The following is a 12,228-nucleotide window of genomic DNA, read 5'->3' as shown; positions in this document are numbered from 1 at the left end:
AATAAATGATATGAAACTTACTTGATTTATGTAGGACAGAAAGGGGAGGGATGGAGAAGTTCCGGGGAGTACCGGGGTTGGAAGGGGTTCTCTTAACAGTGGCTCCCAAAGAAGCCTGTCCGCGGAGTCCCACGGCCCACCGCAGGGGCCGCAGCCATCCGCAGCCCTCGGCTCGCGGGTCTGCAGCCCCCGCCCGCGGACCCGGCGGAGGCCACGCCCCTCCCTTCCGCTTCCGGCTCCTCTCCAGTCATTCAGCCCGCTCCGCGGTTCCGGCGGCGCGAGCTCTAGGTTCCGGGTCTGTTGCCGGGTTTCCGGGCCGGGCTGGTCTCCGGGGCCGCCGGCCGCTCTCCGCGCCCCGCGGGCCCCCTCGCTCCCCGCTGGGGCTGGTCTCGGGTCCCAGCCCGCTCGGCCCCGGCCCGCGCCGCCCATGGAGTCCCAGTGCGACTACTCGATGTACTTCCCGGCCGTGCCGCTGCCGCCGCGCGCGGAGCTGGCGGGGGACCCGGGCCGGTACCGGGCGCTGCCCCGTCGCAACCATCTGTACCTGGGGGAGACTGTCCGCTTCCTGCTGGTGCTGCGCTGCCGGGGCGGCGCGGGGTCGGGCGCGGGGGGCGGCTCGGGCTTGGGCTCCCGAGGGGCCTGGGCAGAACTGGCAACCGCTCTGGCCGCCCTGGCCTCGGTCAGCGCCGGGGGCGGGCTGCCGGCGGGCGGCGGCGCCGGCGACCGAGACCCCGAGCCCCCAGGGGGAGGGGACCCTGGGGGAGGGAGCATCTTCCGAGGCTGCAGCCCTCTTCTCACGCACGGCCCGGGCCCTGCTACCTCAGGGGGAGCGACCACGGTGAGGAACTTGGGGTGACACGACACTGGGCCGAGGGCGGTTTGCTGGGCGCGAAAGACAGTTTGGGAGGAGGACGCTGAGGGGCCTAAGGCAGAAGGCAGATGACAGGGGAGGACACCAAGGACTGTGGGAATGATGCAAGCGCCTGACTCTCTCCTGATCTCTTCACCCGTTCACAATCCCAGCTGCCTGTGGAGGAACCCATCGTGTCCACAGATGAGGTCATCTTCCCACTCACTGTCTCACTGGATAGACTGCCCCCAGGGACACCTAAGGCCAAGGTAAGATCAGCAAGGGTGGAGCTGTTGTCTTAATTCAGACAGTCCTTCAGTGCCCTGCCATGTCTCTCAACTCTGGTCCAATGTCTCCTGTACCCAGATTGTAGTGACCGTGTGGAAGCGAGAGGTTGAGGCACCCGAGGTCAGAGATCAAGGCTACCTGCGCTTGCTGCAGACCAGATCTCCTGGGGAGACCTTTCGGGGCGAGCAGAGTGCTTTCAAGGCCCAAGGTAGGGGAAAGGCTAGTCTGGGATTTGGGAGGGCGGCGTGGAGGGGCCGTACTGGAAAGTGCCTTTGGGGGGAGAAGAGGAAGGTGAGAACAGTAGGTTGCAGGTGAGGTCTGTGCACAGCCCCTCATTTCTTGCCTCACCCTCCTGCAGTGAGCACCCTGCTGACCCTGCTGCCCCCTCCAGTTCTGAAATGCCGGCAGTTCACTGTGGCTGGAAAACACTTGACAGTGCTCAAGGGTGAGCAGATCTGCTGGCTCAAGTCTTGGGCAGCAGCAAGGGAACTGATGCGATGGCAGTTACTTGGGGCAGGCTTATGGGGATGCATTTACTTTGCTGGGCAAAAGATGGGGCCTGAGGGGTGCGGCTACTCTGAGGCGGGCTGGTTACCTCCACAGTGCTGAACAGCTCCTCCCAAGAGGAAATCTCTATCTGGGATATCCGAATCCTTCCCAACTTCAATGCCAGTTATCTACCTGTCATGCCTGATGGCTCTGTGCTGCTGGTGGACAATGTCTGGTGAGGTCCTGGAGAGGGGCGGGGCAGTGAAGTAAGGATGGGGACAGGGTCTGAGCTCTGGCATGGGGAGATCATGCCCTATTCTCCTGTTTTATGAATCAGTCACCAGTCTGGGGAAGTCTCCATGGGCTCCTTCTGCCGGCTGCCTGGTACCTCTGGCTGTTTCCCCTGCCCACTTAGTGCCATGGAGGAACACAACTTCCTGTTTCAGCTGAGAGGGGGTGAGCAGCCCCCTCCAGGAGCCAAGGAGGTGAGCATAAGGGACCAGTATATTCAGAGAAGAAGGAAAAGAAAAGGCAGTGGGATGGAAAGGCCAGGGCTTGACTAAAGGTGGGAGGGGAATGAGGATACAAGTGAACTCTCCCTCTGTCTCACGCCCAGGGTCTTGAAGTTCCCCTGATCGCTGTGGTTCAGTGGTCCACCCCGAAGCTGCCCTTCACCCAGAGCATCTATACTCACTACCGGTGAGTGTGTGGGAGCCCCTGCCAGGCACCATCCCCCTCCCCTATTATGCTGCCTGACCCACACCCAGCTTCCCTCTCTCACTGCCCCTAGCTTGCCCAGTGTCCGCCTGGACCGCCCGTGCTTTGTGATGACCGCTTCTTGTGAGTCCCCTGTTCGGACCTATGAGCGTTTCACTGTCACCTACACGCTGCTCAACAATCTCCAAGACTTCCTTGCTGTGAGGCTTGTGTGGACCCCGGAGCACGCACAGGCTGGTGGGTCAGCTGCCAGGCTGGACCTTTTCCCATGGGAGGGGGTGAAAGGAAGGAGCCAAGGAGGTAGGTCAGTGAGAACAAATCTGGTGCCAGCACCCCCTTCTGAGTGGCTCGTGGCAGGTTGCGGCTTGGTACCTGGATGGTCTCCCCAGGGTCAGAGAGAGCTTAAAGACTCGATGGGGCAGTGACTTGAAGGGCACAGATACTGGGTCTGCACTCTCTGTTATTCTATCCCTCTCACTAATCCTGTGGCCATGGGTAAGTTTCTTAACCTCTCTAGGCCTCAGTCCTCATCTCTAGTATCTTATTAGAGATAATTGGGTAAATAATACATCATGGGTTGTTGCGCAAATTAATGAGCTAATACAAACCTCAGCACACTGTCAGCTACTGCAACCTATATCCTTGGCAAAAGTAACATTTCCTTAGTTTACTCCATAGAATGGCTTTGCGGATCAATGCAGCCCTGCTGATGAAAGTCCCTGGGGACTGAGGAACTGTCCAGTGTTCACTGGTGCCTGTTTCTACCCCTAGGAAAGCAACTGTGTGAGGAGGAGCGCCGGGCCATGCAGGCAGCCCTGGATTCCATCGTCTGTCACACGCCCCTCAACAACCTCGGCTTTTCCCGGAAGGGCAGTGCGCTCACCTTCAGTGTGGCCTTCCAGGCTCTGAGGACCGGGCTCTTTGAGGTGGGCTGGTGCTGCTGGGTGTTGGGGTAGAGCATTCAGGACCCCAGCTTCTCTGGAGGAAGTGTAATGGGTGGCACTAGATGGCTAGGTAGAGGGAAGGTAGAACTGGCTCTGACCTGGGTCAGTGGAGTGAGAAGATAATCTGAAAGTCTGGGCCCAGAAGCCAGCTGGGGTACTGATCTGCATCTCCCTACCCAGCTGAGCCAGCACATGAAACTGAAGCTGCAGTTCACTGCCAGTGTGTCCCACCCTCCACCCGAGGCCCGGCCTCTCTCTCGCAAGAGCAGCCCCAGCAGCCCGGCTGTCCGGGACTTGGTGGAGAGGCACCAAGCAAGCCTGGGCCGATCTCAGTCCTTCTCCCACCAACAGCCTTCCCGTAGCCACCTCATGAGGTAGGAACAGGGCAGGTGTGGCACTGGCTTGGGTAGGGGCTGGATTCAGGGAGCAGGGAGGGGTGCAGAGTCTGAGCAGAGCCCACAGCCTCTGTCCTCTCCCAGGTCAGGCAGTGTGATGGAGCGCAGGGCCATCACGCCCCCCGTGGCCTCCCCTGTTGGCCGCCCTCTCTACCTGCCCCCGGACAAGGCTGTGCTCTCTCTGGACAAGATTGCCAAGCGTGAATGCAAAGTCCTAGTGGTGGAGCCCGTCAAGTAGCACCACATGGCTCTGCTTCCCATACACTCCAGAAACCCAAAGCCCCTGGAGGGTTCCTCCTCCCAGACTGTGCCTCCCCTGGGACGCCTCCCACCGCAGGTGAAGAGGCCCCGCAGGGCTACCTGTCTGTGTCTGCTGATGAGGGGCGAGGGAAGAAGCTGTGAAACGGGCAGTATGGCTACAGCGCTCGGCCAACAGTGTTTCCCTGAGTTCCTGTGGGGGGGCTGGCCCCACCCCAGCAGGGCAAGGGCTCCAGGAGCTCCCTTGCCCCTGCCCTTCCCCCTGTTCTAAGTTTACAGAGTGTTTTCCTCCTCCCTATTACCTTCTTTCTGCCTCCATCATTCCCTTCCACCCACCCACAGGGCCGAGATGAGAAGGTGGTGATGGTAAAGGGACCCCGACAATGACCCTCCTGTCTCAGGGGTTGGGGAGACAGCCAGGTGGCCTCCTTCTGCCCCTCATGTTTACGTTGGCAGCCTCAAGCACTTTAAGTTGTCTTTTTTTTTTTTTTGGTCGGTTCCTGTAACTTATTCTCAAATTACAGCTTCCAACTGAAATAAGACTATTAAATGCCTGTTCAGGAGGGAGAAGAATGACTCTTGTTTGTGTGTTGGTGGAAGACCAGAGAATAAGGGTTCCGGATGATTCCTTTCAACATGCACATCACTAACTCTCTTCAGTCTGATTCCTTTTTTTTTTTTTTTTTTTTTGGTGGTGGTGGTACTGGGGGTGGAACCCAGGGGCTTTCTACCTCTGGACAATACTCTCAGACCTATTTTATATTTATTTGGAAACAGGGTCTCATTAAGTTGCTGAGAGCCTCACTAAGTAGCTGAGGCTGGCTTCGAACCTGTGCGATCCTCCTGTCTCAGCCTCCCAAGCGCTGGGGTTACAAGCGTGCGCCACCACGCACGGCTCTGATTCCTAATTTTTAAATGCCCCGCGGTGGTCTTACCCCAGCCATCCTGGGCTGAGGTACAGACTGTCTCCCTAGAAGATCAAAGACAGACACCAGACATAAACCACCAGTATAACCTCTCCCCCAGATATACACCCTGAGTCTGAGGAACATTAGACTCATGTTTATTAAGAGGGAGGAGTTCCCCTTGCCCAAGTTCTCCTTAACATAGCTCAAAGTCCCCATGCCTCTGCCCTTCAGGTAGAGGTGGGTAAGCAGAAGGCCCTAGTTCCAGCAGCAGCAAGCCAAGCAAGAGGCGGAGGACATGTGTGCCTCCTCATCACAGAGGCCCACAGATCCAGTCTGCTTCTCTGACCCTGGCCCTCGGGCAGGCTCAGACATCAATGGGCTCCCGGCCTCGGTTCTGCCTCTTCACCACAAACACCCTCTGTCCTGACACGGTCACCAGCAGCGTATGTTCTCCAAAGACCACTGGAGAGGAGACACACCTTCCCCCATCCAGAAGAGGGAAGGGAGCACAGAGTTAGTGGGTGCAGGCCTCTTTGGGGTCACACACAAATTGGCTGGGATAGAAATAGCTCAAGGCTGAGAGACTGGAGGGGCTCGCTGATCTGGATTCCCCTTCCTTCTCTTGCTTGCTTACTTAGTCCCTGATACTAAGGAGATCCTGAAGGGAGGAAAGTGACCCAGGAAGAGTTGGTGGGAAGGAGATGGGTGTTTTTCCCCTGTGAAGAAAAGCCTCTGGAATCACCTCACACCACCACCAGGGGCAGGGGCAGGGCTCACCAGACAGGCGCTTGAAGGGGACATTCATGCCATGATGCAGCCGGAAACCGCAGGCCGTGCTGACCAGCTCAGAGATTGCACTGGCCGCCTGCTCATCATTCTCAAGATCGCCAGATGACTGCATATGAACAGGGGAGGAGGGTACAGAATTGAGTGCACAGAACTGGGAAGGAATTCTAGCGTCTTGTACTTAGATCATCTCCCTCTCCGCTCTTCTCCCCCCACCACCTGTAGTGGGGATGGAACCCAGGGGCATTCTACCTCTGAAATACACCCCCCCCCCGCCCTATTTTTAAGTCTTTATTTTGAAACAGTGTCTCACTGAGTTGCAATGGGCCTCACTATGTAACTGAGGCTGTCCTTGAACTGTAATCCTCCTGTCTCAGCCTCCCAAATGCTGGGATTACAAGTGTGCACCACCACACCCTGCTCCACTTTCCATAACCCTTGGGTCACCCAATTTTGGAAGAATTGGCCTAAGAGCTGGTGTAATGTTGCTGCCTTCCTTGTGCCATCTTCTTCCTTATCTTTATGATACTGGGCTTACTCCATTGAGCAGCAACTAGTCCAACTCTCTGTTGCCTCTTTTTTAGTCCCTTGAAATTGGGGAACCATGTGGTAAAATCACATTCTCAAAGATCAGCGACTGCCCACCACTGACTTGCTAAAGGTGCCATCTTTATCTTCACACTTGCTGCGCTGTCTGTAGAATATGAAAAATAAATATCCCTTTTGTCCCTAAAACCCTCTCCCTGCCTATTTCTTGGGTGATGTACAATAACCTGGACTTCCTCTTTTCTAGGTGACTGTTTAACCTTCCTTTTCCCATCTCTTTGGTAGAGACCTGCCCCTGGGGTTAAATTCAGTACCCTTTGCTCAGGTATTTTGTATCTTAGTCTCATGGTATATTAGAGACAATAAACCTATCTTGTGGGCTTGTGAGGGTTACATGAGAGATTCTTCGAACAGTCCTTAGCAATAGATATTAACTGCTATTTTTCTACTTCAATGTCTACAATTGGAACATCAAAATTTCTTTTAGCCATCTTCTTCCCCAGTCAACTTCCATTCTTGTTAAGGCACCCTGTCATTCATCTGGGCTTCTCAGTTTTCAAATCTTTCTGAATGGAGAAGTGTCTCCTATAGAAGAACTATATCTAGTCAGTACCAGGATATATTACTTCCTCTGAAGTTTTCTTTCACCTCATTGCCTCCAGCCCAGTCTCATATCTTGATTACTCTTCTAGCCTGTTTCCATGCCATTAACAGAACATTGTTACTCAACCATTTCACTGGGCCATGTATGTTTCTGTTTAAAGAATCTTCAAAGCTCTTAATACACTCAGATTAACTCCAAATGTGTCAAACTGGTTTTGGAAGTCCTCAATAATCAGATCCTTTCCTTACCATATCCCATTCCTCCAAATCTTTTCATCATTAACCCACCATCAATTCAGGTAATGTCATACTCCTACAAATATGTCCAACTTCCAGCCCTGAATACTTTCCTTCTTTTCCACCATTCAAACCATTCATCCTTTAAGCTCAGCTAGATTTCTTCCTCCAAATAACTCTTCCCATAGCCGGGCGTAGTGGCGCACGCTTATAATCCCAGCATTCGGGAGGCTGAGACCTGGAGGATTGCGGTTCGTGGACAGCCTCAGCTACTTAGTGAGGCCCTCTGCAACTCAGTGAGACCCGGTTTCAAAATAAAGAATAAAAAACTGGGAAGGGGGTGTAGCTCGGAGGTCAAATGCCCCTGGGTTCCATCCCCAGACACGCAAATAACTCTCCCCATGATACAGGTTAGGACATCAAGGGCTGAATCTTTCATTTTCTGGACTCCTTTTAGAAATCTTCACCCACTGCACTGCCTTCAACTTTGAACTTTAAGCCTTGTCTTTCTAGCCAGAGCACAAACTTCTAGAAGGCTACACTACATAGTACAAGGAAACAAAACAAAAACGCTTCTTCAAGAAATACCAAATAAGGCCAGGTGTGGTAGTGCACACCTGTAATCCTGTAATCCCACTACTTGGGAGGCTGAACTAGGAATACACAGGTTTAGGGACAGCCTCAGCAGATAGTAAGACTCTCATCAACTAGCATGATCCTGTTTCAAAAAACAAAAAATAGGGCTAGGGGTGTAGCTTGAAAGTAGAATGCTCCTGGGCTCAATTCTCAGTCACACACACACACACACACACACACACACACACACACACGACATACTGGAGAAAAATCTAGGCATTATTAATTATCAACAGACCTGTAACTAGTCATGACTTTGATAACACTGGTAAACCTCTTTACCATAGAACAGTTAGAAAACTAAGACTCCTGAGATTAATTACTGAAAGCTTACTATATGCCAAGCAGGATTGCTGGTAAAAAGACGAAAACAGAGACAAATTAGGCAAAACTGGGCAATATTAGAAGGGGTTACCAAACGTACCGCCAGCACCGCACCTTCACTCAGCACCAGGTAGCCGAGCTGGTCTGGGATTCGCTCCAGCCCCTGGGTCAGTGCAGAAGTCTAGCAGGTAAAGATGCAAGCAGGGAGGAGCACGCTAGAGGATGCTCTTCACCTGCAAACCAAGTCTCCCCGTATACCTGGCCCCTCCCAGATCCGCTGCCCCTTAGGTGGCTTTCAACGTTGATCTTCCTGAGTCTCCATGTACCCTCACGGTCCCGGGGTTCCCTCGGCCTTCTCCCTTGGCTACCCAGGGACACCTTCACGATTTCACCAGCCCCTCTAGCCCCTCTACGCGGCGCCTCTCTCCAATGCCCAATGCCCCGCCCCCGCCCCGCAGACTACCCCCCCCCGCCCTCCTCCCAACACCCTCTCACAGGTTCCCCCCAGCCCTTTACATCGCCACCCCTCCTATCTCCATTCCCTCTGGGTCCCGGGAAGGATTAGAGGTGAGGGCTAACTACAGGCCCAGCCCAGGAGGGGGCAACCAAAGATTGGGGAACAGGGCCGCGAAACCCCCAGCGCGTCCTCCCGCGCATGCGTCCTTACTCACCATCGCAGCCCTAGGTGCTGGGACAGCTCCCCACCAGATAGGTAGCTTCCGGCGCCAGGCACGCGTCACGTGCTTCCACTAGGCGGTCTCCTCCCTCCGCTCCTGCGCCTCCGGACTTTAGCCACGCCCCCATCGTGCGGATTGGAGAGTGGCTGCGTCTTCAGACTTAATCAGCCAGTGCGAGCGCCGCTTACCGAACACGCGCTGATTGGTTGGATCTCAAGGATCCGGAGTCGGAGCCCGGCGGGGCGGGAGCTTGTGGACGTCACTTTTTGCGCGCGCAATCCGCTCTGGGTTCCATTTGAGCTAGATTGCTGAGCAGTAGTCTGTTATGCCAGGGCTTTCCCTTCCTGGTTTTCGGGTTTCTCCACCCTAAAAGACGAGAACCTGAGGTGTGAAAGTCAAGTAAAAAACTGTTCCAAAAACGAAAAGAAATTTTTCTTGTAGCACTGGGGGCTGAACCCCGGGGCTACACCCCAGCCCTCTATTCTACTTCTGAGCTACATCCCAGCCCTCCTTATTTATTTAATTAATTTATTCATTTATCTGTTTATTTATTTATTATTTGTGCTGGGATTGAACCTAGAGGCATTCTACCTCCGAGCTACACCCCCAGCCCCATTTTTAATTCTTTTATTTATTTATTTTTGTTGCGGTACTGGGGATGGAACCCAGGAGCATTGTACCTCCAAGCTATACCCCCAGCCTTATGTTTTAGTCTATTTCTTTCTTTCTTTCTTTATTTAGAAACAGGGTCTCACTGAGTTATGAAGGGTATAAGTAGCTGAGGCTGTCCGCGAACCGTTATCCTCCTGTCTCCACCTCCAGAAAATTGATATTACAAGCGTGCACCACCACGCCCGGCTTCAATTTTATTTTTTAAATCTTTCTATTTTGGGTGCTGGGGGTTAAACTCAGCGTTCTACCTCTGAGCTACACCCGTAGCTCTATTTTATTTTATTTTTAAATTTGAAACAGAGTCTCAAGTCTTGCATTCCAATGTGATGTATGATTACAATGCACCAATAAAAATAAATTTAAAGAAAAAGAAAAAGAAAAAAAAAAGACAGTGTCTTGGAATAAAGTTTGTCAGTTGCCAAAGGAGCAATTGTCCGTGTCCTTTCAGACCTTTCTCTCCCAAGTCCTGGGGACTAAGATCCCCAAACACACACACACACACACACACACACACACCACACACACACACACACACACACACACACACACACACACACACACACAGAGTCAAGGAGATCCTTCAGTTTTTCATAACATAGATGAACCTGAAGGGCAGGCACACTAAGTGGAAAAAGCCAGATACAGAAAAGGAAACATTCTATGATCTCACTTCTATGTTAAATCTTTTGTAAAAAATCCAAGGAGATGGAGAAAAAAAATGTAATTGCTTCACTGCATTAACCATTTTACTATCTATATGTATCCCATAAGATCATGCTATATACCAAATAAAATGAAATTTATTTATTTTCAAAGTAGGAAAATCTGCCATTCGTAAAAAGTAGACCTGGAGGGCCTTATGACAAGTGAAATATGCTAGACAAAGAAAGACAAAAACAACCAGGGTAGTGGCATATGTCTATAATCTCAGTACCTGGGAGACTGAAACATGAAGATTACAAGTCTGATGCCAGCCTCAGCAATTTAGCAAGAACCTGTTTCGAAATTGAAAATAAATAAATAAATAAACAGGGCTGGAGGAGATAGAATACCCCTGGGTTCTATTCTTAATAGAAAGAAGGAAGGAAGCAAGGAGAGAGGGAAGGAAGGAAGTGTACCAGTATTGGGAAGAGGCTTCAAAATGTATTAATGTACCAGTATTGGGAAAGATTTTCAATTTTAAAATATATCTTTGGTAGTGAAGAAAGCTGGGAGCTTCGGAGAGATGGCCACAGATTTCCAGGTGCCATGGGTAATTAGCAAGGGAATAGAAGAAGCCCAAGAGCCTAGGGCCTTTTTACATTTCTAAAGAGAGGCAAACTTCCTCAAGGATGTGGGGGAAATCCCAGACTCCAGATAACACCTTTTGGAGTGTAACCAAAAGGCCTGGAGGGGATCTGGGCTGGAGACTGAGCAGGATATCTACATATCAAATGACCTGCCTCGGATCTGGTTGGGTCAGAGGATGGGTTATAAAGATACTCTGTGTCCAGGAATCTTCGGTGAATTTGTTCGAACCACCCCTCATGCTATTCCTGAATAGCATGGGGCTGTAACTGTCTTCTGTATTTCTATCTTTTTAATAAACTCCTTTAAATCTTCAGCAAGAGTCCTGACCAGTGTTCATCTGTCCTGAGTTGGGACAAGAACCTGCAGTTTTATGGGAATTGTTTCTGGGAGCCTAAAAAGGGTACCCGGGGACAGTTCCCCCAAATGGTAACACTTATTCCCAAAACTGTAACAGAAAGGAAGGAAGGAAGGAAGGAAGGAAGGAAGGAAGGAAGGAAGGAAGAAAGGGAGGGAAGGAGGGGATGGTCTCCCTTATATATGGAATCTGAAATGGTCAAGTGCATATACACAGTGAATTGACTAGTGATTGTATAACTAAATGCCGGTACTTGCCCCAGTTTGCTGAATCAAATAATTGTGACAAGCCTTTGGGAAGAAGAAAAAAGACACTTATTGATTTCCTAGCAAGCTAGAAAAACCATTAAACTTACAAATTCAGAATCAAACCCTGGATTCTCCTCAAAGGAATCACGCCCCCCCCCCTTTGTAATAATGGTAATTTAACCCAAGTGCATTCTATCTCTGAGCTCTACCCCCAGTCACACACACAGACACAGACACACACACACACACACACACACGTGTGTGTGTGTGTCTGTGTGTGTGTGTGTGTGTGTGTGTGTGTGTGTACTGAGGATTGAACTCTGGAGAATTCTACCTCCAAGCTATCCCCTCAGTCCTATTTTTTAATTCTTTATTTTGAAAGAGGTTTTCACTAAGTTGTGGAGGGCTTAAGTAGCTGAGGTTGGCCATGAATGAATCTTAGATCCTCCTGACTCAGCTTCTGGAATACTGGGATTACAAGCATGCACCATCACACCTGGCTATTGTTTATTTTGAAACAAGGTCTAAATTGCAGAGGCTGGGATTACAAGTGTGGGCCACCATTCCCGGCATCAAGTCCCTTTTAAGATTTAGCTCTTCAGGGTCATGTGGGCTTGTCAGAAATGATACAACTCATGTCTAAGTGATCCTTGAGTTGATTTTTTTTCTCAAATTCTCAAGTGCCAGGTGCCTGGTCTTCACTCTTTTGATTAGTAAACTGATAAGAGCCTGTTACTCATTAACAAGGGGAGAAGAGGGACAGGTGGAAAAGAGGGGAGGGAAAATTGTTAGGATAAGCAGCCCAGTCATGCCAAAGATGGCACCTGCTGAAACGAACCTGCTCAGTCCTGGGGGGCAAATCTGGCACTGAGTCCGTTTGGGACCGAGATCCTCAGAAAGATGGACAAGGGCTTAGGTTGCAGTTCTGCAGCCACTTATCTGCAGCAATTTTTTCCCTTTTATGAAATAAACTCCTTTAAGGTCCTGTTCACGGCGCTAAAAGTG

The 12,228-nt window shown here is 51.3% G+C and overlaps 2 protein-coding genes across 3 annotated transcripts; one reads left to right on the top strand and one right to left on the bottom strand.

Moving 5' to 3' along the window:
* Positions 1-427: 427 nt before the first annotated feature.
* TRAPPC14 (trafficking protein particle complex subunit 14) lies at positions 428-3,921 on the top strand (the record flags this gene model as incomplete). Its single annotated transcript, XM_080704617.1, has 11 exons — positions 428-838; positions 1,024-1,119; positions 1,217-1,346; positions 1,497-1,583; positions 1,742-1,862; positions 1,965-2,112; positions 2,244-2,326; positions 2,418-2,581; positions 3,116-3,270; positions 3,469-3,662; positions 3,768-3,921. The coding sequence occupies 11 exons, from the start codon at positions 428-430 to the stop codon at positions 3,919-3,921; spliced, it is 1,743 nt and encodes a 580-aa protein (XP_080560743.1).
* Positions 3,922-5,213: 1,292 nt separating this feature from the next.
* On the bottom strand, positions 5,214-8,693 carry LAMTOR4 (late endosomal/lysosomal adaptor, MAPK and MTOR activator 4; the record flags this gene model as incomplete). 2 transcript variants are annotated; one of them, XM_080704445.1, is made up of 4 exons in its annotated part: positions 5,214-5,311; positions 5,627-5,744; positions 8,082-8,162; positions 8,653-8,693. In XM_080704445.1, 4 exons carry the CDS (start codon positions 8,653-8,655, stop codon positions 5,214-5,216), a joined length of 300 nt encoding a protein of 99 aa, XP_080560571.1. The 2 variants fall into 2 exon arrangements, with proteins under 2 accessions (XP_080560571.1, XP_080560570.1); XM_080704444.1 differs by having other exon boundaries at positions 8,608-8,655.
* Between the last annotated feature and the right edge of the window lie 3,535 nt (positions 8,694-12,228).

Source organism: Muscardinus avellanarius (assembly GCF_963383645.1).
Source record: "Muscardinus avellanarius genome assembly, chromosome: 10".
Lineage (NCBI taxonomy): Eukaryota > Metazoa > Chordata > Mammalia > Rodentia > Gliridae > Muscardinus > Muscardinus avellanarius.
The sequence above is the reverse complement of the archived record's forward strand: the minus strand, read 5'-3'. Positions and strand labels throughout refer to the sequence as shown.